We start from the raw sequence: 24,618 nt of genomic DNA, 5'->3' as shown, positions 1-24,618 counted from the left end.
GATGAGCGCCAGGGTTGTCGTTTTGTTAAAAGCTTGAACATGTATAGTTTTTCTAAAATAATAATTCAAAAAATATTGATTTAATTTTGTACGCGGTCTGAAAAATGTAGTGGGAGGGAACATCGGTGGTCATATATATTCTGGTCCATACAATCTTCCTATATGCGTGTCGCTTTGGAGAAAAGCATCTGCATTCAAATGTTCTTACATACTCCCAGACTCTGAACAAAAAACATTGCAACGCAAAATCTCAAGATTACATTTATGTATGTTTTTAGCACGCAAATATATTTAATATTTAGTCCACACAGAATAGATCAACATGAGTTACATACTGAACAGGGGGGTGCATCATGAATGTAACCATTTCTATAATCTATATAGATTTACAGATTTGTCTGTGACATCTGTCACTCAAATCAGACGACCATTCACAAAACTCACTGTCCAGCTTTTAGCTTGGGTACAGTGGATCATGTATGTATGGTGGGGGTTATAAGTTATGAGCCAATCAGCTCACAGCTCAAAGATGTCTGCCTTTGCTTAAAACATTTTGGGCTTTATTTACAAGGTACTGGAGTTGTGACTGCCTAAATAAAATGTTGCTCCAGTAATTTCATGTTAATCCAGTGTTTTGGCTGTTTAACTAAATGAACATGTAGAATAGAATCAACTCATCATGTACTGGTCCTTGTTCACTACTTACTGCAGAATTCAATGGAAAAAAACGATACTGTACACACACATCCACACCCTCCAGAATGTCCTTAAGATGATTGGTTATCCTGGGCTCATGCGTGTTCCTATACAGGCGAATGAACACTGAGCTCTCCTGATCATGTGACATCTTTACCTTGTTCAAACCAATGAGCTGCCTGTATTGGAATACATCTCATCAATCAGCTGCCTGTCTCCTAAGTTGATTAACCAATCAGCTGTCTTGGTTGGAGAAATAAACTGAGCTGTGAGCTGACTGGGAGACTGTGTAGACGCAAAGTTTAAATAGATTCAATAAGGATTCATGGATGGATTTGGAATAAGATGCATTATTTGCCAGTGCACTCCTTTAGGTTTCTGTACTTTAGTCAGTTGGTAGACTATGAGGGAGGCCAGAGAATGAGACCTGTCCTAGGTACAGACGTGTCATTGGACAAAGACTTTCAACTGAGGGAAGGATAAGTTTAGGCACAACAGGGTAGCTTTGGGGAAGATGCAGTGTACTATTAGACCAACACAGGCGACATGATGTACTTACAGGGCAGATACAAGCTCCATGGAGTAGATATAGTGCAGGGGATGTAATAAAGAGTGCAGTTACAAGGTTCATGGAGATACTTACAATAACAGGGCTAAGCGAGGCGGGGTTATATTCTTATGGAAGGTCAAGGAACTAAAGGGACACAAGGCTGGATGTGAGGGTGAGGGGTAGTCACAGGGGTAGTTCCAGAACCTGGAGAACATATGGGGAACAGATCTATGACAGGAAGCAGGAGGAGGAGGGGGAGTAGCTTTAAAGATTTGAGTCAAGGGTTTCCATGGTGATGAAGAGGTTCAGGGGCGGAGTTCTTCCAGTTGGCCTTGGCATTACTCAGGCACATAAGACACCTGCCACACGATGATGTGACTGCGCTCAGCTTTGCACAAGGCAGGCTTCACCTGCTGGGCTCCTCCGCCCTGCGGGCCTCCTCCACCCTCCCCTTCCTCCGTCTCATCATCCTCACCATCACCTGGAAGGAAGACCGAGCTATATTAGGACCAAACTGTTACACTTACCAAAACAGATCAATTACATCAAAGCATTGGTGAATAACTGATTTATCTCAAAGTTGGCACTACTTGGACTAACCCATTTTGGTTTGTTTTAATGCTCTGGATAAGTGTGCACGGTGTGCACTCCAAAGGTATTTGCAATAGTAAATGACAAAAGGTATGTTCTATCAAGCTGGCCTTGAGAAAAAAAGTTTGGGAAACCAAAGGTGAAAAAACGGCCTCAAAAATCATTAGCAACAAATTGTGCTTGGAAACGTTCTTATTCATGAGACAATGGTACCGTCAAGACTTTCAATGTTATGTGTCTATCTAGCTACTGTGTGTGGGAGTCCTGGAGCATGGGAGACTAGCGCCCAGTCAGAGAGCGTGTGAGTGCCTGTGTGCTTCTGTTCCATACCGATGCGGAAGTCAATGTATCCCTCTCCTCCACTGAGCACAAGGACGTTCTGCACACTCTGCATCTCCGTGTCTGGGGGTGGGGCGGAGCCCTGGCCCTCTGAGGGGCTGTCCAACACACTACCGTTCAGGGTGGCTAACACATTTCCTGACAGAAAACAGGATGAAGCGTTAGGAGGGTGTTAGGTGTTAGGGTCTTAGGAGCTAAGGTTTAACAATACCAGTTATGCTACAAAAATAAACATTTTTAATTTGATTAGAGAGCAGCTAAACTTTTGACTTGGTAACTTAAACAGTCAAATGTTACATTAAGCACATGGTGTGATGACTATAAGATGATGACACCTAACCATAGTAACCATAACCATAGTAACAGAGATGAGTCAGACACGGACACAACACTGCATGTAGAGGCCTCAGAGTGGCTCTCCTAGCTACTAACCTGGCACAGAAACAAAGAACTTGACGGCATCCCGGTGTCCATGGAAGCACAGCTGAGCCTGAGCCATAGAGCAGTACGGGATGAAGCTGCCACTGCTCTTCTCCGCGCTGTCGTCCGCATACACATGGATCACCCCCCCGGACGACGTGGGAGAGACCTTGTTGGCTGTAAGAGTGAAATGTCTTTCAACTATTGGACTGTCAGACCTGAGCATTCATATCTATAATCCCACAGTACAGGACCAGCACAGACATGACCAGCACAGACAGGACCAGCACAGTACAGGACCAGCACAGATAGGACCAGCACAGACAGGACCAGCACAGTACAGGACCAGCACAGTACAGGACCAGCACAGACAGGACCAGCACAGACAGGACCAGCACAGTGCAGGACCAGCACAGACAGGACCAGTACAGTACAGGACCAGTACAGACAGGACCAGTACAGACAGGACCAGCACAGACAGGACCAGCACAGACAGGACCAGCACAGAAAGGACCAGCACAGACAGGACCAGCACAGACCATAATCACCCCAAACGTGGACGTCAACTCAAGTAGAAAACAGATATTAACTTCACCATTAGAGACATGCAAGACAGAAAACACCCAAACCCAAAATTATTTGAGTATATTTGTATAAAACGATCTGTGTGAACCTGTGAAACTGTGTTGTGTCCGCTGATCTGACTGCACCATGAAACTGTTTCATGATTTTGGACTTGCTGTTTTTGTTGCACTATACTGTACAAAAAATATTGTAGTTGAGATGTTATTGTTGTTCCTTGGCTCTAAACAAGGCTAAAACTCTGCACTTGTGATCCTTAAATATCTGCTACACTTTCTGTATGCACTATTTGTATGTCACTTCGGATAAAAGCACTTGCTTAATGAATAAAATGTAACACTGAAAAAATGGCTTCCAGTTAGTTTTCTATGCATAGCTCTTTTTACAACTACAGTGACAAAGGGCTTCACTGCAGCCCACAGATGACCCCAAACCAACCCTAACCCTCCGAAGGGTTAGGAGGTCAACTGGAACTATGATGAAACCCCCACATGTCAAAGGGACAAGAGGCAGGCAGGGGGCAGGAGACAGGCAGGGGGCAGGAGGCAGGCAGGGGGCAGGAGGCAGGCAGGGGGCAGGAGGCAGGAGGCAGGCAGGGGACAGGAGGCAGGAGACAGGAGGCAGGCAGGGGGCAGGAGGCAGGCAGGGGGCAGGCAGGGGACAGGAGGCAGGCAGGGGACAGGAGACAGGCAGGGGGCAGGCAGGGGACAGGAGGCAGGCAGGGGGCAGGAGGCAGGCAGGGGGCAGGAGGCAGGCAGGGGGCAGGCAGGGGACAGGAGGCAGGCAGGGGACAGGAGGCAGGAGACAGGAGGCAGGCAGGGGGCAGGAGGCAGGCAGGGGACAGGAGGCAGGCAGGGGGCAGGAGGCAGGCAGGGGGCAGGAGGCAGGCAGGGGGCAGGAGGCAGGCAGGGGACAGGAGGCAGGAGACAGGAGGCAGGCAGGGGGCAGGAGGCAGGCAGGGGGCAGGAGGCAGGAGACAGGAGGCAGGCAGGGGGCAGGAGGCAGGCAGGGGGCAGGAGGCAGGAGACAGGAGGCAGGCAGGGGGCAGGCAGGGGACAGGAGGCAGGCAGGGGACAGGAGGCAGGCAGGGGACAGGAGGCAGGCAGGGGGCTGGAGGCAGGAGACAGGAGGCAGGAGACAGGAGGCAGGCAGGGGACAGGAGGCAGGCAGGGGGCAGGAGGCAGGCAGGGGACAGGAGGCAGGCAGGGGACAGGAGGCAGGCAGGGGGCAGGCAGGGGGCAGGAGGCAGGCAGGGGACAGGAGGCAGGCAGAGGGCAGGCAGGGGGCAGGAGGCAGGCAGGGGACAGGAGGCAGGCAGGGGGCAGGCAGGGGGCAGGAGGCAGGCAGGGGACAGGAGGCAGGCAGGGGGCAGGAGGCAGGCAGGGGGCAGGGGAAAGGAGGCAGGCAGGGGGCAGGGGACAGGCAGGGGACAGGCAGGGGACAGGAGGCAGGCAGGAGGCAGGCAGGGGACAGGCAGGGGGCAGGAGGCAGGCAGGTGCAGGCATGGTACAACTGCAGGACATGGAGCACCCCCACTTACCCCTCAACCCCAGGAGCTGTCCCCGGTGAAGGACTACCGCTACAGGAGGGAGACAAGCAAGAAAGGGAGGAGAGAGTGGACACACGTCAGGACAGGAACCATCACAAATAGAAAAGGAAAATACAGATCAAGAAACAAAAGGAAAACAGACAAAGACAACTGACATGAAAAGCAGTGGACAGAGAGAAAAGCAGGAAGACAAAAGGAGAGGTTTGAGTGAGAGGTGGACGTACACTACGAGGAGAATTTGGAAAAGGACGCACACACACAGACATGCTTCGAAAATAGGGTTTTACGTTTCATTTTGACATGTTTAAATGTTTGTGGTAAGCCGAGCACCCAGCATGGGGGAAGGTCAGTACCGGTCAGCCCCCCCTGTGTCATGTGACACAGGCCTGAGGTGTGCAGCGCCCCTGTGTGTCTGAGTGCTGTGTTTACTTACTCTCAGTCAGTGGGATAGAGATGACCACGCCATTTCCAGTGCCCACCCAAAGACGATTTCCTCCAATTAAAAGTGCTGTAATTCGCACAAATGAGAAACCCAATTTCCCCGTACCTGCCAAATAGGAGAAAGAGAGAATAGTTCACATGATCTTGAATTTAAATTGTCAACTGATTCATTTTCCTGTAGACATATTCTTTGATCAGAGCAGAAAGTAAGGTTTTGAAGATCATGGTGATTTCTGGGTATTTTACCGAGCATCTTGCTGACGTAGGGTTCAATGTCCACGTCCTGGAGGTGTTGGTGTGTAAGAGCGTGGTAGAGGCGCAGGGTGGAGTCCAGCCTGATGGAGACCCACACTCCGTCACCAATCCAGGCCAGCTGGCGGACCTGGCTCTCCCTCCGAGGATGAGCGTCAAAGGACTTCTGCCAGAGAGGGACAAAAGGTGGAAGAGAAGGCTCATACGAGATTTTACTGTTGACAAATTCGAGAGACATTCTTTTGACCAACATAAGACATCATTTTCTGTGTGCTATGTTCTAGGAATGAGGATCTTGATGAATGTCTTTTAATTTCTCTTTAAAAAGAAACAGTAACACATTTTCTGTAAAAAATAGTACAAAGTTCCTATAACGATCCAGCTCTACACCTCGACTTTGCACGGGAGAGTTCCCTCATCTCCACCCTGGACTGTTCCTCCACTCGTAGGGTTACACCCAATTTCCCCCAAACTGAAAGCAGTAAGGCTGTGAGTTGTGCGCGGTTGGCGGTGCCCCACCTCGATCTGCATGCTCTTGGGCTGAATGACGTGGATCTTGTTCTTGTAGCCACACCACACCTTGTCATGGACCACGGCCATGCAGCGGATGGAGTGGTGTGGTCGTCCCAGATCCATCAGGTGATAGTTGGAAAGATCCCACTGACCGTCTGGAAACACACACATTGATTCCAGTGTTGCAGTCTTGGAGGAACGTCCACATTGGAACCAGTGTTGCCACTTTCATGCCATAAATATACATCAAAATGATCACCACAAACGACTTAAAAACGATGGTAGAATATATCAAAGAAATGACAAGGGTTCCATACCCTCAGATCTGTGGAAGATGGCCAGCGTCCCATCGGCCAGAGCCACAAGGACACGCCCCTTCACATGGCTTCAGGACAAGGCACACACAGGAAGAGAGAGGGGGGAGAGAGAGGGGGGAGAGAGAGGGGGGAGAGAGAGGGGGGACAGAGAGGGGGGACAGAGAGGGGGGAGAGAGAGGGGGGAGAGAGAGGGGGGAGAGAGAGCATGAAACTGAGAGGTTCCTGACAATGACATATTTGCTAATTGGTCTGGTGATGCCAGGCAAGAGGGGGACTTGCCACTCCCCCCCCCACACACACACACACACACACACACACACACACACACACACACACACACACACACACACACACACACACACACACACACACACACACACACACACACACACACTCGGCATGGCTTCCATTAGTGTCAGTATAAAGGGCACTTACACTAGACTGAGCACTGAGTCTTTCAGTTTGATGGAGTGGAGACATGTCTTCCAGCTGGCCACTGCAGAGTGGACGTAAAGCCTTGAGAGAGACTGGCAGTTAGGTCGGGAACTCTAAACGGTTTGTTTTTTTAACCACGATGTACATTCTGCCAATATCGCTAATATTAAATTAAAACCATATGAATGTCTAACACAGCTGCAATCCTGATTCAGAGAATAACAGTCTATAATTACACCAAACTGTCTATAACTACACCAACTACTCTACATGGATAAGATGACATGTAACCAGCTCACAGATTTAGACTGACACTTTGGCCACCAATTCTTGAAAATCTTTGATAAACAATAGCTTGTTTCTAGTGGTCAAAAACATGTAGGTGTTTCAAGGGACATGGCTTAAACCTTCTTCCCAACCACAGAGACAGACAGAGACAGACAGAGACAGACAGAGACAGACAGAGACAGACAGAGACAGACAGAGACAGACAGAGACAGACAGAGACAGACAGAGACAGACAGAGCTTGACGTTGTGGAGGCTGTGCCCGTGCTCAGGAACAGGGACAGACCCACCAGCCATTCTGGGCTCCAAGCCACATGGTGGGGCCCACACTGGAGCAGGTGCTGGGGCAGGTGCTGGGGCAGGTGCTGGGGCAGGTGCTGGGGTCTTCACTGCCTTCCTCTGTCTCTGGGGGCTGGGAGGGCCCGCCTGCACACCTGGGGAGGCACACACTCATCACACCATCTTATAGCTAACTACTAGAACTACATCTCTACCAACGACATCTCTACCAACTTGATAACGCTTGATTAATTCTGCTTTTGTATAACTCCATATATTGAGGATACATTAAAGTCTCTTGCCTAATTGCTCAAATACTTTACTTCCAACCAATAAAAGCCTTTCAATACCACTATCAGTAAAGTGTGTTATGTCTTACTGTTCATATTGACCAGCAGCATCCGCCATCCTGGGCTGGGGGTCTGTGAACACGTGCTCAGTGAAGGGCCCAGGGGGGCCGGAGACGTCCGCGCTCTCGCTAACGGCAGCTTCAGGGACCTCGGTTGCCTCGGTGGCTTCTTCAGCAGACTGCGTAGGGTGCAGCTTGACCGGAGCAGACATGGGGGCTGGAAGACAGAAAGTACAGTCGTGTCATTTTCTTTATAAACCTCGTGACACCTGACAGGTTCCACAATTTAGCACATCATTACACTTGAAAATACTTTATCAAGTAAGAGGCTTACCTTGTCCTTTGTCCAGTATGGGAGTGTCAGTGCGTGAAGAGCAGTTGCTGCGGACAACGCTACAGTTTGTGGCACAGCCCACCAGAGTGATGCCTGCTAACATGCCTTCCACCCCACCAGTCTCCTCACCGCCAGCACCTTCCACCATCTCCCCAGGATCTAGAACGATCTCCCCTGCAGGGTAGTCACTCTCACTGGCAGCTAGCCAAACACACACACACACAATGTCACAACTTTGTACATATATATATAAATATCCCCCCCAAAAAAATCATCCATAAACTTCACGCAGTACATAACATTCTGCACAGTTGTGCTGGTCTCGTGGAGGTCACATGGAAGTCACATGGAGGTCACATGGAGGTCAAGTGTAGGTCACGTGGAGGTCATACAGTCATACTAACCAGGCACACTGGAGATGCAGAGCACATGGGCGTTGCAGACGTTGAACTGGTCCACCAGTGAACCTGGCTGATTGGCATCTATGATGACAACTTTACTAGCAGAGTGAGTACTGGTCAGGATCCACACTCTGCTGCTCAAGGAGTCTGTTTCATGGAGCTCCCTCGACTGGGAGGGAGCGACGGGGAGGTGGAGAGAGGAGAACAATGAGACATGGTGCCAAACATGAGCTAGGAAAGACAAACAGAGTTTTACTGGGATTGTGTGTGTGTGTGTGTGGGGGGGGGGGGCAGGTTCATGCTGCTTATACCTTCCTCTTTTCTGGGGAGCTCTGGATACTTTTGCTGTCTCCCTCCTCTTCCGTGGTCAGAGGGTCAGTGGTGGTCGCTGCTGTTTTAGCTGAGTCAGCACCCTGAGGAGAGGCCTTCCATCCTGCCAGGTCCACCCCTGCAGCACACCACAGCTACACACGCCACACACACCACACAAACACGCCACACACACCACACAAACACGCCACACACACCACACAAACACGCCACACACACCACACAAACACGCCACACACACCACACAAACACGCCACACACACAGGAAATACACATGTAGGAGTGGATTTATATGATACCTATGTATTATGCTAAATGTGTTATTTTGTCCTTGCATTTACCTTCCTGTTTGGATCTTTCTCCACCAGGGGGCGACAGTACACAGGAACAGGAACATTCTTCATCCTGTTGTCCTCCTTTTCGTTGGGCGCCTGTAAAGAGAGTCCGAGTCAGAACAGACGCTGCCATGGCCACCATTACCGAGGTCTTCCATCACGCTGCTTCGCATCACGTCGATCCCAGTCGAGCTGGCAGCAGGAAACAGCTCAGAGACAGACAGGAAGCAGGAAACAGCTCAGAGACAGACAGGAAGCAGGAAACAGCTCAGAGACAGACAGGAAGCAGGAAACAGCTCAGAGACAGACAAGAAACAGCAAACAGCTCAGAGACAGACAGGAAGCAGGACACAGTTCAGAGACAGACAGGAAGCAGGAAACAGCTCAGAGACAGACAGGAAGCAGGAAACAGCTCAGAGACAGACAGGAGGCGCCTCCATGTGTCTAGACTGAGCACATGTGGGCGTCTCTCCATGTCCCCGCAGTAACTACTGTCCAGAGTATTTCATTGGACAAAAGGGTACATCAGTACATATCTCAGTTGCTTGTATACAAAGTTAATAACAACGTGTGCTGTCTGTGGTAACCTTAATTATGTATTTCATTGTGATGTTTTTGCGTCTAATTTTCTTATTCTAGCTTCAGTGCCAGGAAGGAGTCAGACAAGCGCTTGCTGAGCCTCAGTCTCGTACCTGCTGCCTCTTCAGGGGGCCATCAGGAGCGCTGTCCAGCTGAGATCCTGCCTGGAGGAGAGCTGAGAGTCAGAACACCTGCCTCACCTGCCTCCACCTCCTGAGTTAGACAGCACCTGCCTCACCTGCCACCTTCAAATGATCTGCAGTAAAGATGCTAAAATGTTCTACTAGAACAGGTGAGGTACCTGTTTGAAGTTCTACTAGAACAGGTGAGGTACCTGTTTGACAGGTGAGGTACCTGTTTGAAGCGAGGTGGCACACTCCAGCCACATGCCTGCATGATGCCGTCATCGCGGCGCATGTGCTCACGGACCTGCCGGTACTGTTCCCGCCGCTGCTCCCTGCGGACAGACAGCGCTGAGTCGCTGAGAAGAGACGCAACACCATTACTGGCCAGTCTGGGGCAGAGAGAACAGGGAGAAGCAGCAGTGTTAGAGAGAAAGCAGTCTGGAGCAGAGAGAACAGGGAGAAGCAGCAGTGTTAGAGAGAAAGGGGAGTGAAAGATGAGACAGCAGAAAGAATGACCTTAGCCACATAGCCGCATTACAGCCTATCAGTCTAAGCAACAAATGGGCATCATATTCCTGCTCATGTCAAACTCTTTAACCACAATGATGCTTCAGTAAACACATATTCGTGTACGGAGTCGTTGAATTCATTCAATCATAAAAACTGTCAACTAGGTGAATCTATGTAGACTCAGGTGGCAGCCAGATCGTCTTACTCTTCAGGGAAGAACTCGAGGGTGCGGTTTGATGTGGATATCTGGCACATGGTGTGGCTGCGCCTCTGAGGGAAGCCTGCTGGGGAGGGCGACTTGTAGTGGATGTTCACGCTGTAGTAGGGCCGCTTGACTGGAGGGGGGCTGGCAGAGGAGCTGAACAGACGGGCAAAGCTGGAGAGAAGAAAGAAGAGGTCAAACATGGGGGACATATAACACAGATTCCTCAAAAAACAGTAATGGATTTAAGAGATACACTGACAAGACACTTTCTGTTAATATACTGAAAATAAATGTTGCAACCCAATTAATGGCTAAATCTGTGTAGGTCTTGTTTTAAAAACATCATTTTTAGACAACAATATCTGCTCAGTGAGAGCAGGATCCCCCTGGTCTGATCCTGAACCCCATTCCCTGCTGGAGAGGAGGACAGTCCAGCACACACACATCACTGGGTGATGAACTTCATAAAGATGAGAGGGATTGGGGCACTCAATTTCAGGTGTCTGTGTTATGGTTGAGAAGACAACTTACAACTGCCAGATGGTGGACTTCTTCTTCTCTTGTATTTGTGGACTTTCCCTGGATGCCCTAAGGGAAGAAAACAAGAAGTTATGTATTATTGAGGAAGCTCGTACTAAAGTGAGCATTTTGGAGTGTGGTCCGTGATGGAAGAGTTTTGCAATCTTTGTTTGTTAACACTAAAACTGTGGAAGTTGATTTATTCATTATTAACCTTTATTAATAATTTACCTTTCTTTCTCTTTGCTTCTCACCTGATCATCTCTGTCCAGCGCACGGCCTCCTGTAGTTCCATCAGTCTCTCTTTGTACTGGTTCCTCTCCATCAGCACGCGGGCCATCTCCACCCGGGTGAATCGCCTGCGCTGAGTCATGCTCACGTCTCCATCCTGCATCGGGGACGACAACTGCCAGAGGAAGACAGCAGCCTCAACACTCCTGCCAACCTTCAATATCTACCACAGCCTGGATGAACATGACAATAACTACCACAGCTAAGATGAACATGACAATAACTACCACAGCCTGGATGAACATGACAATATCTATCACAGCCTAGATGAACATGACAATAACTACCACAGTCTGGATGAACATGACAATATCTATCACAGCCTAGATGAACATGACAATAACTACCACAGCTTAGATGAACATGACAATAACTACCACAGCCTAGATGAACATAACAAAACCTACCTACCACTGCCTGGATGAACATGAGTAAAGTTCATAGATTGTTTTTGCACTGAATGTGAAATCCTAGACTCTTACGTCTTCACCACCATCATCCTTAGAATCTTGAGACGCCCCAAGAGCTTCTGCCCTCAACCTGGAGAACATGCAGGATGAAAATGTAAACTTGTAGACAGTGGAAAAGTATTTTGTTTTGTTACTGCAGACCACCAAGATACGCTAACCACTCAATAAAATGGTGTGACTCAGACGACCAATCAGATTTGACTTGCCCACCGAGGGGGAGAACACATAAGCTCACCTCTTCAGCTCCTCCTCCAGCTCTTTGACCCGGGTGTCCATCCTGTTCTTGGAGAGCCTCACAGCCTCCAGCTCCTCTCTCAGAACCTCCTGGTCTCCTGAGAGCTCGTCCACTTTGGCAATAAGGTCATTCTTCACTATGTTGAGAGCATTTCTGATGAAGAAAGGGGTTAATGAAAAGGAAAACATGCCTCAGAGATCAAGATGAGAATTTCACATTTTACAAATATTACAGAGACTTAAGGTCACAGATAGCAGGAAGCTGGTTGTAACCCTAACCCTTACACACAAATGCACGCGCACACACACACACACACACATGCTTACTTGGTCTCCAACAGCTGTTTGTTTTCGGTTAGAAGATTCTCCACCTCCTTACCCATCCCTGTCAGAGCAGTAATACTGTACTTAGCAGAAACAAAACACTAACAATATACTTTTGCAAACATTCTATGTAAATAGATGTCAATTAACATTCCCCTTCAGCACTGTAGTATGTGAAAGCATACAATTCAGCCTTTGTGCAGTTCACCCAGGCCATGATGTACGCAGCTTTTAGGAAATTAGCAATGCAATCATTTTATGACAAATAATGATTTGCAACGTTTTAAAGCATGTGATGAAAGTTGGGTTCCACTTATGAACATGTTTCCATGCAAGCATGGCCTTGAATGAAATGCAAACATTCACATTCCACTTCAAAATGGTATCACCTGCAAAGAAAAATCCAGATAAGCTATCAATTATTATGTATATCCGAATATATCTGAAATATTTTTACTGTTGATTGGTTTTCTACAGATATACTTGCACTTTCTGAGTTTCATGTCATTTAATTGTAACTTGTTTAATTACATCCTCTTATGGTTCTTCCCTTTGGCACTTATTTTGGTTGTTCACAATGTATGATTCATGATGTGGCTGCTCGTAATGTTTGGGGCTATCTCATTGTTATGATCAGTGACCTATGCACTTTTGTAGAGCTCTCTCTTGGAAGTCGCTTTGGATAGAAGCGTCTGCTAAAAGCATAAATGTAAATATCCAGGATAACTGGAAACATAAGTGATTGAACACACAGTTGAACTGACGTGACCACTGAGCTATCTGCTTATTACAGGCTAACTGACTGCTGTGTATGTCACTTAACAGTTTATCCAAATGATGATCATGTTTACAGGACCAATTCAACTTCTCCGTTTGGCCAGTAAAATAAGATATTGAAATACATGTATATTGAGGAACATTTCTGAAAGTGGCACAAAGAATTTGATGAATGATGTGATGGACTTTTATTATTTGTCAAAAGATCAATAACTATGTAGTTACATTAATTATAGTACTTGCTCAGCTAATTTCCTTTAGCGTTGTGGTTGTGTCATGAGATGGAAAGAAAATAACAAAATAGGACAGAAAAAAAGCCATCGCATAAAGCATTTCCCAGGCAGCAAGCTAAGGTGAGGAGGGACATCACTCAGGTGAAGAGTGACATCACTCAGGTGAAGAGTGACATGGCAGTACAGACGGAAGCACAGGGAAGATGTGAGTTTAAAGTCAGGCACAGCATGAATTGATGAGCAGTCATTTTAATAAGGCAAGGAGTACCTTACCGAAGAAATCATCACGAACTAGGAGCAAGAAATAGAAAGTGAAGGTGAGTGATACAGAGCCATCAGAGGGAGTCAGAGATGTGGTGAGATACGAGAGGAAAAAGAATGCTGATTAGTCTGTGTTATTATCTGACGCACTGCAGGGTGGGTTCAGCGTTCTCAACTGGGTTGGGATCAGTTCTGTTTAAATGTGTCAATACATTAAATTGACTTTAGAACTGACTTTTATTTTTGCAATAAACAGATGCTAATGCATGGCGTTATCGTAAAACTAGACAGTGAAACGAAAAGTTTGGTTAGATGTAGATTAGCGGTAAAGGTATAAAAAAATGTCAATTTAGAGGTCTCTAGAACAAGTTATATATTGTTTTCCCAATGCATGTGTTAAAGGTTATATTCACAATGTATACATAAATAATAATGAGGTATAAAAGTAACGATGTCACTCAAATACACACCTGAGAATTCTCCTGTGTCCAGCAGAAGCAAAACCAGGAAAACAGGAAGCACACATGGGTCAGGGGTCAGTTAATCAGGGATGAGTGGCCCAAACTTTGTCTACTGTGAAGTACACAAAGCAGCTCCACTTCTATTAACAGACTTGTAATGAAACAAATCAAATGAATTAAATCAAAACTGCCCAAAAGTTTCAGCCTTTAACCCTAACCAACCAGCAGGGGACAGTGGGCATCATGCAGGCATGATTGTCCGGGCGCTGCAGGGTGTGGTGGAGGATGGGAGCAGAGCTGCACTAGGGACACATTCAGCAGCAGAGCCAAACACAGGCGACACTGTAACGCTACAGGCTCCTGGATTACCTAGAAGCTCTGCGCCTGCATCCACATCTCCGATGATGTCCGATTTGGCGTCTTTGATCTCGTGATAAAGGGAGTCGGTGTTGATGCCAAAAGCCTCATTTACGATGCCCTGTGAAGGACTGAAACAGACAACACTAATCAAAGATCAATGAACACTAGGGTTCACCAAAAAGTTCATATGTATGTACCACTGTACCCATTTTGAAATCAAAATAACTAAAGTACTTGCGATGTGAATTTAAGTACCTTCACTGTAACTTTTTACAATTAAATTACCGCACTTTTTCTGTAAATTATAAGTGTTTTTTCTGTATTTCTGAATTACAGGAAATAAGATAGAAAGACAATGGCAAACTGTAAATTTCTAATTTTACGTACGAATTACAGCGAAATGTTGTTACTTAAAAATACACTAAAATATATTTTTTTACAAATATTAATGACATTTTCACGAAAATGTTCTGTTAAAACACACAAATTCACTTTATCATAACTAGCTATTTTAACAGTTATTTTGCAGATATTTACTTTCATCGCACAGACAAATAACTTAATAACATTATTTTTGGTTTAGACATAGGAACCTTGAATCGTGAACTGAGCTCGGGTAGTTGACGTCATGCAACGTCTAACCTGTATTTTTAAACAACATGTGACGAGATATAATCATGTGGAGTCAGATGGCTGAGCGGTGAAGGAGTCGGACTAGCAATCCGAAGGTTGCCGGATTGATTCCCGGCTGTGCCAAATGACGTTGTGTCCTTGGGCAAGGCACTTCACCCTACTTGCCTCGGGGGGAATGTCCCTGTACTTACTGTAAGTCGCTCTGGATAAGAGCGTCTGCTAAATGACTAAATGTAAATGTATAATCCTTACCAATTCGTACAGCTAGCCGACGCTAAAGGTGTAATCTGAAGCCCCGGTAATGTCTGTAGTATTTGGATACTGATTACAGTATCTGAATGCTGTGTGTTGTGCACACAAGTTGCTTTGAATGAACCTGTTAAATTATTATAACTTAATTAGGCTTTATTCATTATTTTTATTTATTGAAAATGCCGTTTTTTTTACAGAGAGGTTATATTAATAAAAGTCATATTTACCGGCAAAGAACAGCCTGTAATGTGATATTACAGATATATCTCGTACATTTGGTACTGGAAAATTACAATTATTTTACGGTTAATTGATGTTAAAGAAAAAAACATTTTATGGGTGTAATCTGGCGTCCCAGCTGCCAGATTATTCCTGTTTTTTTACACAGTTTTTTTTGACGGTGTTGGTTAGGGTTACCTGTATTGCAACTATGTATAGTATAACTGAATCCCCTCTCTGGGGACCATTTCTTAGCACAGGCCTATTAATTATGATGTATAGATAGAAATATCCAGTGTCTAACACATCCATAGTTTCTTGTATTGTTGAGAATGTCTGGATGTACCTGTTTCCTCCACCATAGACTCGGGGGTCAACACACATATCCAGCTCAGGGGTCGAGTCGATGATCTCCTGGAACTCTGACCACTCGTCACTGCTGCCCATACCTGAGGACCAATGACAACGCACTTAAGATACCTGAGGACCAATGACAACGCACGTGACATACCTGAGGACCAATGACAACGCACGTGACACACCTGAGGACAAATGACGACGCACGTGACAAATGATCCAGGGCTCTACTGTACATCTGCTTTGTGGCTGACAAATCACGTTTCTATTCATGTTTTACTTGATGTGTTGAGTAAGGAGACTTGAGTAGTGGTTTTGTATCAGAACTACCCTGACCATGAACCGCAATAAACAGTAACGTTGTTTACTAACCAATGCTAACATTTCTCGTTTCCTGAGAAACTTGCACCTCCATGTTCCTGCTCAGCCGCTTGGCGCTCTTTCTGTGGTTCCCTGAATGCGTCCCGTCAAACTGTGAGGGTGGGTGGAGCTCGGATGGCGTGACGGTGGCTGATGGGACAGAGGAGGTGGGCGTGTTGGACTTGCTCCCAGTGCTGCTGGGCGTGGCTGCCGCTGAGTCGGACTCAGAGCCGTCCTCCTGAGGCAAGCGGAAGAAGGAAGGTTCAAGTCCTGTTTGAACTCCACACTTATCTGCTCTACAGCAGAGGTGTTAAATCCTGGTCCTCAGGGTCCACTGTTCTGTATGTTTTAGATGTTTCCCTGCTCCAACAAACCTGATTCAAATGAATTGGAGGTTATGAAGCACTGTGGAAGCCTGATAATGACCGTTCATTTGAATCAGGTGTGTTGCAGCAGGGAAACATCTAAAACCAGGTGGGAGTCAGGTGGCTGAGCGGTTAGGGAATCGGGCTAGTAATATGAAGGTTGCCAGTTTGATTCCCGGCAGTGCCAAATGACGTTGTGTCCTTGGGCAAGGCACTTCACTTGCCTCGGGGGGAATGTCCCTGTACTTACTGTAAGTCGCTCTGGATAAGAGCGTCTGCTAAATGACTAAATGTAAACAGACAGTGGACCCTGATGACCAAGATTCAACACCCTGCTCTACAATATCAACTTGAGGTGGCAGGACCATGCAAGCATAGAGAGCTGAAGTCATGACATCATCTTGTAGAAGCTACAGTCTTTTAATCTTAGAATCATGATGTCTCACCCATTCCCCCAAAATTCATTAGTAAAACAAACCAGAAATTGTGCTTAACACAACATTATTTAGGTGTGTGTTCCCCCTCACCCCCAGAGCCCCAGGTACCATTCCCCCTCCCCCCCCCCCAGAGCCCCAGGTACCATTCCCCCTCCCCAGAGCCCCAGGTACCATTCCCCCTCCCCCCCCCCAGAGCCCCAGGTACCATCCCCCCCCCCCCCCCAGAGCCCCAGGTACCATTCCCCCTCCCCCCAGAGCCCCAGGTACCATTCCCCCTTCCCCCCCCAGAGCCCCAGGTACCATTCCCCCTCCCCCCCAGAGCCCCAGGTACCATTCCCCCCCCCCAGAGCCCCAGGTACCATTCCCCCTCCCCCCAGAGCCCCAGGTACCATTCCCCCTCCCCCCCAGAGCCCCAGGTACCATTCCCCCTCCCCAGAGCCCCAGGTACCATTCCCTCTCCGTTGGGGCGCAGGCTCAGCGATGGTGGGCGCTCTGCTTTGCTGCTGGAGAAAACAGCGGGAGACAGGAAAGGACAGATTAGCATAGACGCTGTCTATGAACTGCTGTTTTGTGTAATGGAAGTCTAGAGGTAAGGGGAGGTACAGGCGGTGTTGATTATAAGGCAGGATTACCTTGTCCTCCATGTGTGGCGATGACTACATAGGCAGCATGGCAACCAGAGACAGACAGAGAGGTGTTAAATAGAGACAGACAGACAGGTGGTTAGAGACAAACAGACAGGCAGGCAGGTGGTTAGAGACAGACAGACAGGCAGGCAGGTGGTTAGAGACAGACAGACAGACAGGTGGTTAGAGACAGACAGACAGGCAGGCAGGTGGTTAGAGACAGACAGACAGACAGGTGGTTAGAGACAGACAGACAGGCAGGCAGTTAGAGACAGACAGACAGACAGACAAGTGGTAAGAGACAGACAGACAGACAGGCAGGCAGGCAGGTGGTTAGAGGCAGACAGACAGGCAGGCAGGTGGTTAGCGACAGACAGACAGACAGGTGGTTAACGACAGACAGACAGACAGGCAGGCAGGTGGTTAGAGACAGACAAACAGACAGGTGGTTAGAGACAGACAGACAGACAGGCAGACAGGTGGTTAGAGACAGACAGACAGACAGACAGGCAGACAGACAAGTGGTTAGAGACAGACAGACAGGCAGACAGGTGGTTAGAGACAGACAGACAGACAGACAGGTGGTTAGAGACAGACAGGCAGGCAAGCAGGCAGTTAGAGATAGACAGACAGCACAGCACATGCCAAGTACATGTAACAGTACATGAAAGCACAGGCTAAAAAGGAACATACATTGTGTAAATTGATCCAACACAAAATCCCCCCTCCCAAAAACATGTTTTTCATTCAATCTGTGGACCCTCTGCGATATGGTACAGTGCTTTACACTGTGTCAGTCTTTTCCCAGGGCTATAGTTACTGGAACTGGAACTTCTAGGGGTTCATGAGAATGTCTACACTAATCATAGCCAGTTAAAGCATCCAGATACAGATATATGACTTAAGTGTTAGAAGAGTAATCAATCTATTTTGGAGCTGAAATGTGTTGAGATGACTGAAAATAATCCAAAATGTAGTCACGTTTTGGCGCTGCCCGGGCCCTCTGATTGGCTGTTGCTTCCTGCCTGATGCATCTTGGAGCGTTCGATGTGCTCCACGTACGTCTGAATCATCTGAGTGGAGGAGGAGGCAGGAGGAGGCAGGAGGAGGCAGGGGGAGGCAGGAGGAGGCAGGAGGAGGCAGGGGGAGGCAGGAGGAGGCAGGGGGAGGCAGAAGGAGTCAAGAGGAGGCAGGAGGAGGCAGGGGGAGTCAGGAGGAGGCAGGGGGAGGCAGGAGGAGGCAGGGGGAGTCAGAAGGAGTCAAGAGGAGGCAGGAGGAGGCAGGGGGAGTCAGGAGGAGGCAGGAGGAGGCAGGAGGAGGCAGGGGGAGGCAGGGGGAGGCAGAAGGAGTCAAGAGGAGGCAGGGGGAGTCAGGAGGAGGCAGGAGGAGGCAGGAGGAGGCAGGGGGAGGCAGAAGGAGTCAAGAGGAGGCAGGAGGAGGCAGGGGGAGGCAGGGGGAGTCAGAAGGAGTCAAGAGGAGGCAGGAGGAGGCAGGGGGAGTCAGGAGGAGGCATGAGGAGGCAGGAGGAGGCAGGAGGAGGCAGGGGGAGGCAGGGGGAGGCAGAAGGAGTCAAGAGGAGGCAGGAGGAGGCAGGGGGAGTCAGGAGGAGGCAGGAGGAGGCAGGAGGAGGCAGGAGGAGGCAGGAGGAGGCAGGGGGAGGCAGAAGGAGTCAAGAGGAGGCAGGAGGAGGCAGGGGGAGGCAGGAGACATGAGCAGAAGGTGTGAGGAGGACAAACAGAGAACAGTCAAAACGTGGCTAGTCTCCCTAGTAATGTTTGACACATTGAGTTTCTAACTAAAAGAGAATGGTTCATGTGTTCCATGCTGTCTCCCTCTGCTTCTGCCTGTGCATTCTGTCTGGAGAGCATCACAGCTTCACATACAGCGTGGAAACAGAGGACCTATTGGCTGAGAGGATAGAAGGTACCTCAGTGTGCCGCTGGTGCAGGGCGTTATACTCCTTCTTCATGTCGGACTCCCGCTCCTCCAGACGACTAACTACAAGACAAGCAACATCTATCAGTCACCACGGACAACTGCCCCAAAAACTGTACACCATACACTGTACACCATACACTATACTGTACACTGTACACCATACACTGTACACTGTACACTATACACTATACACTATACACTGTACACCATACACTGTACTGTACACTATACACTATACACTGTACTGTACACTGTACACCATACACTGTACACTATACTGTACACTATACACTATAGACTATACACTGTACACTGTACACTGTACACTGTACACTGTACACTGTACACTGTACACTATAGACTATACACTATACACTGTGCTGTACACTGTACACCATACACTGTACATTACACACTATACACTATACACTATACACTATACACTGTACTGTACACTGTACACCATACACTGTACACCATAAACTGTACACTATACACTGTACTGTACAACATACACTGTACACTATACACTGTACTGTGTACTGTACACTGTACACTAAAGTGCTTTTCATGTACAGCAACTATGTTAGACATTTTCTGTGGCGTGCACACATTATTGTATGCTTAGTTCAACACGTGTACAATAGAATAGCTGTTACATGCAGCAGAGTGATGAAGGTGGGCAGCAGAGTGATGAAGGTGGGCAGCAGGGTAGGCACTCACTCTGGTCTGCATAGTTCTTGGTCTTGAGTTCCAGCTGCTTGCCCTGCAGTTCCAGGCTGTCCACATGACTCTGCAGGTCTTTCTTCTCAGCCTCCAGTGCATCCTCAAACTCAATAAATTTCTGCGGGAGGACAGAGCACAGAGATGAACATTGTGTCTGGCCTCTGCCAGCAATGCACTGAACCTCCAGCACTCTTATGGATATTACAAATAATTTGTATCCATTTTTGCATAAAACTACAATGTAATAAGATGAAGAAGTGAATGGAGAAGGGAGTCAGGTGGCTAAGCAGTTAGTGAATCGGGCTAGTGATCAGAAGATTGCCGGATCGATTCCTGATCACTGTTTATTTTTTATTTTTGTTATTTGCCACAAAAATAGAAAAGTACCCCCCCCCCCCCCACTCGTCAAGCTAGGGTAGCAGGACAGGCAGCCAGACACAGGGTTACGGTTCATGTGAATCTGCTGTCAGATCAAGATACTCAAGAGGTAGGTTTAAGAAAAAGAAAAAATGAATTTGCAAATAATTGCCACTGCAGAACTTCCAAAGCTGTTTACAATGGGGTCTTTTTCCTCTGGTGCCGCTGGGCTTCAGAGTTGTAATCTTGTAATCCTCAGTCGACAGAAGTACTGGTGCCCCACACATCCACGAGAATAACATTTAAATGCAGAATACATGGCGAAAAGATTCTTAATGAAAGATATTTTAAATCCTCCCCAAAAAGTTGTCCACACAGGTGAAAAAGTATTCAGCACATCTTGTGTTCTTTTCTCGTTTGAAACCAACGAGGGTTATTTATTATGGCCTTGCAGTTTCCCCATCTTTCTACCCCTTTGATCTGCATCTCTGTCACAGTATTTTCATCATATTTGTATGTTTATTCACTCAATCTGTTTCCCTCAAGATGTATTTTCTTGTCGCTGGCTTTATCTTTCTTTCCTTCCCTCTCTGTGCATTTCAGTTAAAAACTCAAATCAGCTACAACAGCAGAGGCCTGTGTGGTATTGATTCTCCATGACTGTCGGTCCTTTCACTCCCCTCCCCCACTACGTTACCATCTTAGAACAATCGCTTCATCCATTTGTCATATTCAAGCTCCCAGTGCTCCAGCTGAAGCTGGCAGTCAGACATGCAACATCAGTGCAGCCCCAGAGGCAGAGATGTCTGCAGTCTGGATGGAAGGCTCCAGAACTTTGTTACAATGGAGCTGAGACATTTTTGCTATGCATTTGTCATGACCGATGTATAATATCTGTGTAACTGTAGTTGTTTTTGTTCAACACAACTCAGTGAGGTGAGGTAGAGCTACTTGCACCACAGCCCTGAGCAGCGTGGTCTAAGATACAACACTCTGAGATATCCACCAGTGCAAACTATGGTGTTGATCAAGAAGGAGCAGGAAAGATTCACTAGAGGTTGATCAAACAGCGAGCGTGAGCTGTAATGAAGCCCTGTCCAACACAAGTGGCTTCAGAATGGATGTTGCATGAACATTGGTCACTTCAAGCCATCCTCTCTGCTTGGTGTTATTAAATATTTGAATGACCAGGTATCTACAGCCTACGACCTAAATAAGTTCATACATCAATATGATAATGCAGAAAGAAGGGATCCCAAAGGTGCCATACCTTATCAACCTTTCAACAAAGAAAGGCATCAAAATGTGGATAAAACATGTGCTTTGGGTGTATCTAGTGTATCTAATGATCCCATCAGGGCTCAGGATGGACTGAACACAGAGAGCTGGATCAGGATGGACTGAACACAGAGAGCTGGATCAGGATGGACTGAACACAGAGAGCTGGATCAGGATGGACTGAACACAGAGAGCTGGATCAGGATGGACTGAACACAGAGAGCTGGATCAGGATGGACTGAACACAGAGAGCTGGATCAGGATGGACTGAACACAGAGAGCTGGATCCGTCAGCAGGATGCCAGCAGGAAGACAGTTTTAGAGCTGTTTTAGATGACATCTGTTTCTAGCTGTTTGATTTGTGTCAAGCTACTGGATGACTATGAGGCAGCCAAGCACACATCTGATTCACAAGATGCCAAGCAACTTAAACAGGCCCATTATTCTCCCAACTAGAATCAAATCATCATATCATTAATTCGTCATTCACAACCAGTTCGCTTTTTGATCATAGGCTTCATGACCTGGATATGCTGTCAATGGTTAATTAAGAAATCTAATGGCACAGTCCCTGCACCTGCCCTGTTCAAAGGTGTTCAAAGCCAGTGATGCAGACTTTCTCTTGCTTCTTATAAGTCCATCCCTGTTTATACCCAAGGACCCCGATTAGCAATGTTTCACATAGCAACAATTTCCCATTATTTTCCACAGAATGTAGGCCTACATGCAAGATAACGATAACATTGTCTAAACTGCTTTGGCAATATCATGGTTGCGTTTTGTCAAGTTCACGTATAGGCCCAAGCATGACGAAGCAATGAATATTGTGGACAGACGTCATGAGAGTACACAGATAATAAAAACGTCAGTCTCCTCACCTCCTCTGCTTGTTTCCGCAGCGCTTTCTCGCGCTCGTATTGTGTGATGAGCTGCTCGTTGTCTTCTTTTAACAGCTCTAGTTCCACCTCATGCTCCTGGTTCTCAGTTAGAACCGAATCTAAATTTTCCAAAACGTTTACCACCAGTGGCATGAGCTCCTTCACCACCTCCTCGTCATAACTGCGGATCAGCCGCTCAAACTCTCGGTAAATGCTATTGGCCAGGCCTGAAACACGTTCCGACATCACCGACACAGACCCGTAGTCGTCTTGGTAGACGACCTCGTCGATTTGAAGTTCCATCATTTTGGCAAATATGCCGGATTTCAAATGTAGAGCTAATCACATTGACAGTCGGTTATTAAATAAACACGGGGAAGGGTATTCACTCCGACCTGAGTCACTCTCTATTAGGCTATTCCATGTTTCCAACTCTCATTTTAGCAACCGCATTAGTCCATATCGTCAATATAACCGTGTGATATTTATTCATATTTACTGATACAGGCCTCTATTATCATCCAAGTAACCCCCTCCCCAAACCACATCTGATGTTTCGCCGACAAGCAAGGCTACAATTCTCCTTTAAACAGCAGCATCCAGTTCCGAGGGCATTCAGTTTTTGTCTTGACCGGTCTGCGTTTCGACCATTGGAGGAACCACGTAACGAATGTGAAATATGTCCTCAATAACAGGCTACACCTGCCGCTGAACAGTCGCAACTGTGGGCCCAGCCACCACTGGCAGGAAATTCGGATGAAAATAAATAAATAAATACACAAATAAATAGGATGATAAATAGGCTAGATGTAAAGGAGACCTTTACACGGCAACAACCATTCCGGACTCTAAAATCCTCCTTTTCACTATGATTTTTAGTTCCGATGCTTTTTTCGGCCAGCATGAGCCAGAGGCAGCGATGGTTTTCCCGTATGGAGCTCCCTCCTGGTTGGCTGTCTGGCTGTCTGGCTGGATGCCTGGCTGCCTGGTTGCTGCTGCTGGAGATGGAGCCGCCAGCTGACCGATCCCAGCTGACGTCACGCTGTCTGCAGTGAGCAAACTCGAGCTCAGGCACTGATGTCTCACTGCGGCTGCGCCCCGCCCTTATGTCCCCGCCCCGTCAGTAAGGGCTGGTGCCATTGTTAAGGACAGCGCAAGTTAATAGATGTTTACAAATCATGTTATTTTGTGCTTGTTAGCAGTTGTTATAAGAGGATTTATTTGAATAACAGAACAAACTTGTGTCCGTAATTTACGTTTATTTTTAAATACATTTTAATAGTGTAACTTCAACGTAGCATAATTTATACTAAAATTGATAGCTAGTAATAGTTCGGTCCAAATGCAATTATGGTCGTGTTTATTACAGTCCTGCGACGCCCACAGATAGCCTATCGGAACAGTTGCTTTCAGAACATGTGATCTATTGGTTGCGATAAGGATGTGAAGTTTATTCCAGTTAGTGTGACAAAAAGTACTTTTCTCAAACATGACATAGCTTGCCTGATTATAGCACACTTTCTCCTGTGTAGGGCTAAGTTACATCAGGAGTTTCTAAATTAAAGTAACAACTGTTTCACTCAGCCTGACCAAGTGCCAGAGAGAAGAAGAAAGACACGAGACACTCAGGAATTAAAAAAAGGTTTATCTCTCAGATAGGGAGACATGAGTAGCTTCTTCAGAGACATTGTTTGATCATCACACAATAATCAGCAACAATTCAATGTTTAAAGTATTGTTAGCCTTCAAAAACACTCCCTCAACTCCTTGCCCCTTCCTCCTGACTCCCTCTGCCTCCACCAGGCCTGGAGGGTTAGGGTTAGCATCTGCCTCCACCAGGCCTG

General features: G+C 47.2%; 1 protein-coding gene across 1 annotated transcript; it reads right to left on the bottom strand.

The window, feature by feature from the left end:
- Positions 1-267: 267 nt before the first annotated feature.
- Positions 268-23,810, bottom strand: mapk8ip3 (mitogen-activated protein kinase 8 interacting protein 3). The gene is made up of 33 exons (XM_047038152.1): positions 22,775-23,810; positions 20,259-20,379; positions 19,525-19,595; positions 18,579-18,670; positions 17,604-17,627; positions 17,420-17,474; positions 16,182-16,470; positions 15,799-15,901; positions 14,358-14,476; positions 13,998-14,009; positions 12,260-12,317; positions 11,934-12,086; positions 11,711-11,768; positions 11,192-11,343; positions 10,950-11,006; positions 10,419-10,589; positions 9,933-10,059; positions 9,692-9,742; positions 9,006-9,095; positions 8,646-8,798; positions 8,338-8,503; positions 7,934-8,134; positions 7,630-7,816; positions 7,262-7,405; positions 6,686-6,766; positions 6,251-6,318; positions 5,940-6,088; positions 5,415-5,586; positions 5,161-5,274; positions 4,719-4,757; positions 2,609-2,773; positions 2,168-2,314; positions 268-1,727 (listed from the first exon to the last, which is right to left on the bottom strand). The coding sequence occupies exons 1-33, from the start codon at positions 23,078-23,080 to the stop codon at positions 1,585-1,587; spliced, it is 4,038 nt and encodes a 1,345-aa protein (XP_046894108.1). The 5' UTR covers positions 23,081-23,810; the 3' UTR covers positions 268-1,584.
- Between the last annotated feature and the right edge of the window lie 808 nt (positions 23,811-24,618).

The sequence above is a fragment of the Hypomesus transpacificus genome, chromosome 17 (genome assembly GCF_021917145.1).
Source record: "Hypomesus transpacificus isolate Combined female chromosome 17, fHypTra1, whole genome shotgun sequence".
Lineage (NCBI taxonomy): Eukaryota > Metazoa > Chordata > Actinopteri > Osmeriformes > Osmeridae > Hypomesus > Hypomesus transpacificus.
This window is presented reverse-complemented; position numbering and strand designations above follow the sequence as displayed.